The sequence below is a fragment of the Leopardus geoffroyi genome, chromosome C3, assembly GCF_018350155.1.
Source record: "Leopardus geoffroyi isolate Oge1 chromosome C3, O.geoffroyi_Oge1_pat1.0, whole genome shotgun sequence".
Classification (NCBI taxonomy): domain Eukaryota; kingdom Metazoa; phylum Chordata; class Mammalia; order Carnivora; family Felidae; genus Leopardus; species Leopardus geoffroyi.
In genome coordinates, this window is record NC_059338.1 from 32,866,241 (window position 1) to 32,874,536 (window position 8,296).

At 34.4% G+C, this 8,296-nt stretch overlaps 1 protein-coding gene across 3 annotated transcripts in view; it reads left to right on the forward strand.

Annotated features, from left to right (window-relative positions):
• DENND1B (DENN domain containing 1B) overlaps positions 1 to 7,312 on the forward strand; it is a 268,067-nt gene extending 260,755 nt beyond the window's left edge. For all 3 annotated transcript variants that reach the window (XM_045456663.1, XM_045456662.1, XM_045456664.1), the window contains one exon: positions 940 to 7,312. In XM_045456663.1, the coding sequence (XP_045312619.1) occupies positions 940 to 1,476 (537 nt within the window). In that variant the 3' untranslated portion in view covers positions 1,477 to 7,312. The remainder of the gene's footprint in view (positions 1 to 939) is intronic.
• The last annotated feature ends 984 nt before the right edge of the window (positions 7,313 to 8,296 follow it).

Genomic DNA, 8,296 nt, shown 5'->3' on the forward strand with positions numbered 1-8,296 from the left:
GTAGTCAAATCTTCAAAAATATAAAATTTAACCACGAAAAATTCCAGTATTTTCCAATTTTGTGTCCGATTCTAGTGGTTATTGTCATTAATTGAAAAAAAATTTATTTTGGGGTGCCTGGTGGCCTAGTAGGTTAAGTGTCAAACTTTGGCTCAGGTCATGATCTCACAGTTTGTGAGTTCAAGCCCCACATCAGGCTGTGTGCTGACAGCTCAGAGCTTGGAGCCTGCTTCGGATTCTGTGTCTCCCTCTCTCTCTGCCCCTCCTCTGCTCACACTCTGTCTGTCTCTTTCTCACTCAAAAATAAATAAACATCAAAGAATTTTAAAAGAAAAATCAAAAAAAGAAAAAATATTCTTTTATCAAGCATAATAGTGTCTTACGATCTGATTTTATAGTTGTCTTTTTTGGGCACTTTTTTAGATCTGAAATGTTTCTACTTTTTTTCTATATTTCCTGGATCTTCAAAAAAGTGTTTAATAAATGTATCAATTCAAGTAATTTTTTTATTATATTACTTTAAAAATGAGCAGTGTTTTAAACAAATTGAACTGAATGTTTTAAAAAACAAGAGATGGAAGTATGAGTGATGGCAACCATGTTGTGACTGTAAGTAATTCCAGAACTTGGCATTGACTATACGAGGTAGCTGGTCTGTTTGGGTTCTTTGGGGGGGTTCTTTGGGTTCTTTGGGGGTTCTTGGCAAGTTATTTTTATTTAATTTTTCATCTTTATTGACATATATTTATATATTTTCTTGTTAATAGAGCCATTTGCAGGTATTCAGAATTCACTATTGATGCTCTATTTCTTCTGCGAGGAACTTCAAGTTCCCAGCCATGAAAGATACTAATATTTATTTCAAACTGGAAAATAATTTGCTGAAGTAATACTATAGACTCATTAAAATTTTTCTGAATTTGTGGTTTCTGCTTTCAGAATAAATCCAATGCACCTAGTGAGAATAATCTGACCCTACTTTGCAGTGGTTCTGGTGACCAAGTAGAGTGGCATCTCGGGCAAGATGATAGTGCCCTTCATGGCAAACACCTTCCTCCATCTCCCCGGAAGCGAGTTCCCTCTAGTGGTTGGACAGATTCTCTGTTTATCCTGAAAGAGGAAAACAATGAAAAACACCTCAGTGTTGACAATGTGAGGGGGCCCGCGGTCACAGAAAAGGCAGCTTCTGCTTCAGAACTGGATTTCCAGTTAGCTTCGCCTGAAGTTTCCGAAGATGAAAAGTGTAAAACAGAAAGGAAGGAAACACTAAGCCAGATTTCAGATGATCTGCTTATACCCAGCCTTGGGCGACATTCATCTACTTTTGTCCCTTGGGAGAAAGAAGGGAAAGAAGCCAAAGAGACTTCAGAAGATAGTGGACTGCTTCATGAAGTGGTGTCGTTATGTCACATAACATCTGCCTTCCAGCAAGACTTAAACATTTCAGAGGAAAACACAAGTGGAAACCAAACTTAAATCAACAGTTAAGAGTCACGTGCATCTAAGCTTCTATGGAGACATTTTAGCATTCCATGTAATCTCTATAGTAAACAGAATTATATGTAGGAATGACAGTTGTTGGACTGTCTAAAAAATTATTGTTCATTTGGAGCATACATTTTTCCCACTCATTCATCTCGTGAGTGTGATTATATATTGACTGATTTTTTTTTAAATGTAAAGCTAATTCTCCTACTGTGCTCTTAAATCAGGTACTAGTTTGTATGTATGTTGGAAGTATATGTTGAACATATGATTTCCCAGTATTTGGTGCTTAATGCCATTCATTTATTTAAACTAAGTATGCATATATAACCCTTGCACATAACCAGTAGCTACTATTCTAATCTGGTTGAGCATGAACTGATCAGGATATCAAAACTTCTCAAAACTAGCCTGAAACTACTGAAACTGTTGACCCACTAACTGCCTTAATCTTAAGCCTATATTTAGCATACTTTAATAATTTATGGAATTACCTGTAAATTTTGAAGGATAAGTTATAAGTGTTCTGCAGAGCAATAATGCCTTTTTCTATTCATTGAATCAAGGACAAAATTAATTTTTCAAAGTTAAAAAGCTCTCTTGTGGACACTGCAGCCATGTTTTCCAAAACGTATAAAGGTACACATTTACCTTTCACTCAGTGAAATATATGAAGTGCTGAATTACAATGTGAAATTGATGACTTCTGTTTACAAATGAGACACTTTAAATTTTTTTCCCAGTCTCTCTGTATGCCTTTGCTATCTAGGAATCCAGTCCCAGAAAGCCAAACATAACATGAACTATCCTGATAAAGAAATATTCCTATCTTTTTTTTTCTTAACTAATAATTCTACATCAAATATTTTTATCATCTCAAATTTACTTTTTAAAATAATCGACTTTATAGCTTAGAAGTTTTTGATTTATAGACAAATTATGAAGAAAGTACAGAGAGTTCCCATATAACCCTATACACAATTTCCCCTATTATTAACATCTTACATTGGTATGGTACATTTGCCACAATCAGTGAACCAATATCGATAGTCCATGCTTTATTCAGATTTCCTTAGTTTTTCCCTAATGTCTTTTTTGTGTTCTAGAATCCCATCCAAGATACCACATTACATTTGGTTGTCATGTGTCTTTAGATGCCTCTTGGCTGTGACATTTTCTCCGACTTTCCTTGTTGCTGATGACCTTGACAGTTTTGAAGAGTACTGATCTGGTCCGATAAGTTGTAAAATGTCCCTCTAATAGAATTTGTCTGCTATTTTCCTCATGACTACACTGTGATTATGGGTTTGGGGGAGGAGGATTCCAGAAGTGAAGTGTCACTTTCATTACATCATATCCAAGGTACATAATGTCAGCATGATTTATCGTGAATGTTCATGTTGACTTTGATAGCCTAGCTTAGGTGGTGTGTGTTAGATTTCTCCACTACACTTTCTCCCCTCCCTTCCTATATGGTAGTGTTTGTTTGGAAGGAAGTCACTGTGTATAGCCCACTCTTAAGGAGTAGAGCTTATGCTTCCTCTCCCAGAGGGTGGAGTAGCTACATAAATTATTTGGAATTCTTCTGCATAGGAGATTTGTCTCTTCTCCCTCAAATTCACTGTTAAATGTTGAAATTCATCTCACAAGGAATCATGCATTGACTGCTTCATGATAAGCTAGTTTGTCAGGAAAAAAAACCAGTGATGTTATGGTTAATTTGGTATTTGTGTATTCAGTATACACTCTGTACATCCCCAATCATGATTAGTTTTAAAAAATTGTCACTTTAGAAAACATGTTTGAGAAACCATTCAAGAACCTCATCAGGACTGTACCCTAGAACATTTGCTGAAAGAATTTACTTGCGAGTTAAAAAAGGAATCTTGGAAGGGGTGTTGTTAAAAACATTGCTTAAAAATATTTATTCAGGTCAGTCTTTAAATAATGTAAAGAATTGACCAGGTTTTTTTTCTTTTTACAACTACATCCCAAAATCTTAAGTGGATATGTTTTACGGAGGACAATTATTCATTCATGTTTATAAAGGAAGACAAGTCTTATTTTCCTTATAAGGATGGACTCAGTATACATTAAGGAAAAAAGGGTTTAATCTTTATTAAGACAAAAGCAAGACTCAAGGTTCTTGTCAAATTTTGCCTTTATATACTCATTACAAAATTCCGTTTTACTTTGTTGAAGCGTATAGTAAAAGAAGTCAACTTATCAGAAGAGCTATTTTAAATGAGAAGGAAAAGTCATTCTGGTTGTGAATCTGCTTGGCAAATATTTCTTCACAATTTTTGAAAAGAAAAAGCCGTTTTTAACACGACTGTTCAAATGAGGCATGGGAATGGGAATATTGTGAGTGTTAGCATAGGTAAAGCTGGGGTTTTAGTCCATTTGCTTAATAGACATCATGGCTTCAGAAATGTAAGTTCTTCTGTCATCCAGTCCCCTCATGAGATGTTTGACTACAAAACTGTGTTGTGAGGGTATTTAGCCACTCACAAGCAAGTTTGCATGAAGGTATTTTAAACTGGATTTGTGCCTTATTTTAACATGCAAAGTCAGCTTTTATATTCTGTGTTAAAAAAAAAAAAAAAACAACAGCAAAAACAAAATCTGTACATGTTGTTCTTGGAAAGAATCCAAAAGACTAGTATCCAAGAGACTACTAATCTGAAAGTATTAGTATTTCAAATCACTAATATTTTGAGTATTCAAAGTCTTCTCTTAAACTAGACTTCCCAGTGCTGCGGTGGATGTAGGGAGAGTGAAGTGAAGTGAAGATGAATTCTGAAATAAACAAAAGTATTATCTTATTTTCTGCTATGCTTATATTTTCTATTATAACTAAATGAAATATTTGTGAACTCCCCTGCTATTTGAATTTTTTTTTTTCCAAGAAGCTACATCTGTTCCACAACAGAGTTGTATAAATGAATAGGACGTTTGGCTTTGGTAAATAGTCTTTCATATGGCCTCTAAACCATCATAATTCTCCCTGAATCCCACCATGGCTTTTATCCTCTTTGCCCTTAAATATTGCATTTGTGGTGTTTCAGGAGGGGATGGAAGAGTAGTGTGTGAATTTAGAAGCTGTCGTTTTGTTAAGTCAGTATGTTGTTAAGTGGCAGATTTTGATGGTTACCCACTTTAGCATATTTTAGAAAGGCACCAAAATATAGCAGGATTATTTTCCTGATTAAAAATGGATAACTCATCACTTAGGAAGTATTTATTGACTTTTATCAGTCGTATGCAAGGTACAGTATCTGAGGATTTTAGGAAATAAAATAATTAACCTAGTCTCTGCTCTGAAGGAACCAATTAAAACATTTGAGTTTAAAAGGGAAAGAAATTATAAATAATAATAATAATAATAATAATAATAATAATAATAAATTTTGCTTAGAAGTTATTAGCCCAAGATTCTAACATCAAAAAAAGTCTTTTAAGGCTGCTTAATCAGAAAATGCTCTAAGTACAGAACCACAGTACTATTTCCAATTTCATTAACTTTATTATTATAATGAAGTATAATAATGCTGCTATTTTAAGATACCTATTTCTAAAGGACAGACTTAGAGGCTCTTAGAAACTAAATGTCCTTGTTTATCTGATTGTCTGTCACCACTATGCTCAATCCTTTCACCAGGCAGCACAGGGCTCTATAATGGAATGATGCTTCTTTGCAATACTGAGGGCCACTTTACTTACCTTAGGGCTAACTGAGGGTGTGGGTGCATGTTGATGGAAACTAATTTTTACTGTCTTTATCTTGATAATAGCATTCTCTAGAAACGGTCTCTGCTGTCCCTGCCTCTTAAATTAAAACTGTGTCAGTGCTGTTGTTAGGATTCTGTGCTAAGATCCTGATGGTAGAATTCAGGAATGTTCATGAATTAGTTTCTTAAATAGTGTGAAGTAGACTCATGATCAAGAGGAGAAAACTGTGAATGTTCTCAGAATCAGCACTAGATCTCCCTTCTCATGCAGAAAATCTGGATTTTCAGGAAAAGATTATTTTCATGAATAAATTTTCTAATGCAAATTCCATTTTGTTTAGCGGAACAGACCCTGATTCTGGGTAGATATTTGTAAATGAGAATGTAAGTTTCAGAAAGTAAAACGAATACCCAAATCTCATCCCCCAAAGCACTTCTTAAAAGGAAATAGCTTTTACAGAGTCTCTGTCAGTACTCACATCTTTCCTGTGTCGCGCCCAGTACTTTGTTCATGTCTGTTTCTTAAAGCTTACTTAAGAGGCAGAATTGTTTTTGAGCAAACCGCTTCGCATTTTCATTTGGTCATGATAGGGAATTATGTGTATTTAGAAAGATGCACATTTTATTTTGAAAATAATAGGATTTTGTGCAATATTTTTCCTGCATAATTTAGTTCATATAAATATGCACATCTGCTTTTCTAGCAGATGCCTTAAGGTCATGTTTTTCAGTATTTGTGTAAAATTGTATGTAGCAATGTTCTATGTGATTTTAGAAAAAAAATCCTTTATATTGTTGGCAGGAGAAATGTTTTTGTTTATTTAAAGTAATTATGGATATTGCATTATTGTATCATAACTAACTGCCTCAGCAACAATAAATATGCAATAAGGAAATCCTGAACTTTAGGTTAGTATTGACAATACTATTACTTTAAAAGAAATGTATATAGTGCAAAATGCTGATTTTACATGTGTACATGTAACAGATATTCAGTTCTACCACATAAATCTAAATGGCATTTGTATGGTGATGACCACATATGTAGATTGTAATATCCTTTGTGATGAATCTTTGGTAAGATTTATAAAGGGCATTGCCAATACTCCTTGACTGTCTATAAATTAAGTTAATTTTTGTATGATGTACAGTTTGTTTAACCTTAGAGCTTCTATAGATTTCTACTTTTATTATACTTGAACGAGGCAGAAAAGCACTGTGGAATATCTGTAGCTCTGGATGCGATCTGCAAACATACCAAAAAATTAAACAAGGTACTGAACAGCAATATTAGCTGGATGCTTTCTATCCAGAAAGGTGTGTTTTTTTTTTCTTTCAAACCATCCTTTAATTAAGTAATTTAAAACATGCAGTCTTTTATCTTAAAAGATTGCAAAGTCACAAATGATTACCTCTTTGATATGATAAATGTCCAGGTCTCTTTTGTCTCTGTGTTATTTCACTTCTCAGATGAGAGCCTTAATGAGGTACCTTAACAAATCCACCCTCTGGTTGGTTATGTGATGTTTAGGAAAGGACAGAATTAGAACCCTGTGCATGCTAAATGCACCACAGGCGTCAAGTATAACTTCCATGTGGTAATTTTGAGAACCATCTAATGATCATATACCAAAAACAAGACTTCTTGACTCTGTTACGATTTAGTACTTACAGCAATGCCTAAAACAGCAAGCAAGTATGAACTGCATGAAGTCCACAACTTAATATGCATAAAGGTTTTTTTTTCTATAAAAGGTACATGAGGGGTTCAAAATGGAACTTTTCCAAAGGTTATTTCTTTTGCTTTAAATGACTAACTGTTAAAAGTACTGAACATCTTGAGCTTTTTTGCTAGACATGGTGACAGATATCTGTAAAAACCTACCCAGCATTGAGATTTGTTTCAGTGTTCTTGCATCCTTGAGGCTACAGTATAAATCATCTCTAAAGTTGACTACTATTGGGAGGACATTGTGCATAAAAGTGTTGTTTGGGGATTTTTAAAAAAAATATGCAAACGCAAATATTGGATGAACTACATACTACCATAAAGTGCCCAACAATGCAGTTATGAAATAAAATTGGTCATAATTAAACTTTTGCATGGTGGTGACTCTTCTTTTATAATTAGCCAGTTATTCCCTCGGTGTTCTAGGTGACCTGCTGTCGGACCCAACTGTCTTCATCCCTGAGCTTTGTAACTGTTGCAGTGTAACTTCAAGCCTGAATCTTTCTGACAGGTCTGTTCGAGAGGTATCCATTCCTTCATGTATGGTCAACTAATTATATTCAGTTCTAAAATCATAGAATAGGTAAGTAGAATGTCACCGAATGTACCAGAGCAGGACCATCCAAGCCAAACGACTGTATTTATTGACTTTCGTTTACAAGTCGAGGACAGAGGTGAAATAGAGTAAAGTATATGAAGAATGCTCTAGAGACTGGAAGGGTGAATGTCTCATCCAAGAGCTATGATAGTTGCACCTAGGGAAAAAGTCAAATTCCTACTGAAATGAACATGAAATTTCCCTTCAGTTGCAGAATTTTGGGGCGGTAGTATGCTGAGATTGTCTTGTTTCCATAGAAGCAGCTATGGTCTGACAACAAGAAAAGAGATACTATCCTTGTACACGTAAAGTTTAGCTAACTTTTACTGATTTTTAAAAAAAAGTTAACTTTTTTTAAATCAAAGTATAGTTGACATGTAATGTTATATTAGTTTCAGGTATATATTGATCTGGATTTTTTACATTTTGCCTACCACGTTCGCAAGGGTTAGTTTCAATACCTCTCAGTGTCTGTGTATGAGAGATGGTCATATCTTTATTTTATTACAGACACAAAAAACACAATTTCCTTATGTATAAGTGAAAGAAAATATCCTCTTTGGAGTATTATTATGTAGTGAGTCTGAGAATTTTCTTGCCTAGAAGTAACAGAATGAGTTACAGCACACATAAAAAATTTGCACATACATGAAAAATATAGTATGAATAGCATAAAAATAAAATAGTGTACTGTGGATGTTTCCAGGTGAATTAAAACCTTCCCCCAAGTTCTGCCATTGATTTGAGTCTGTT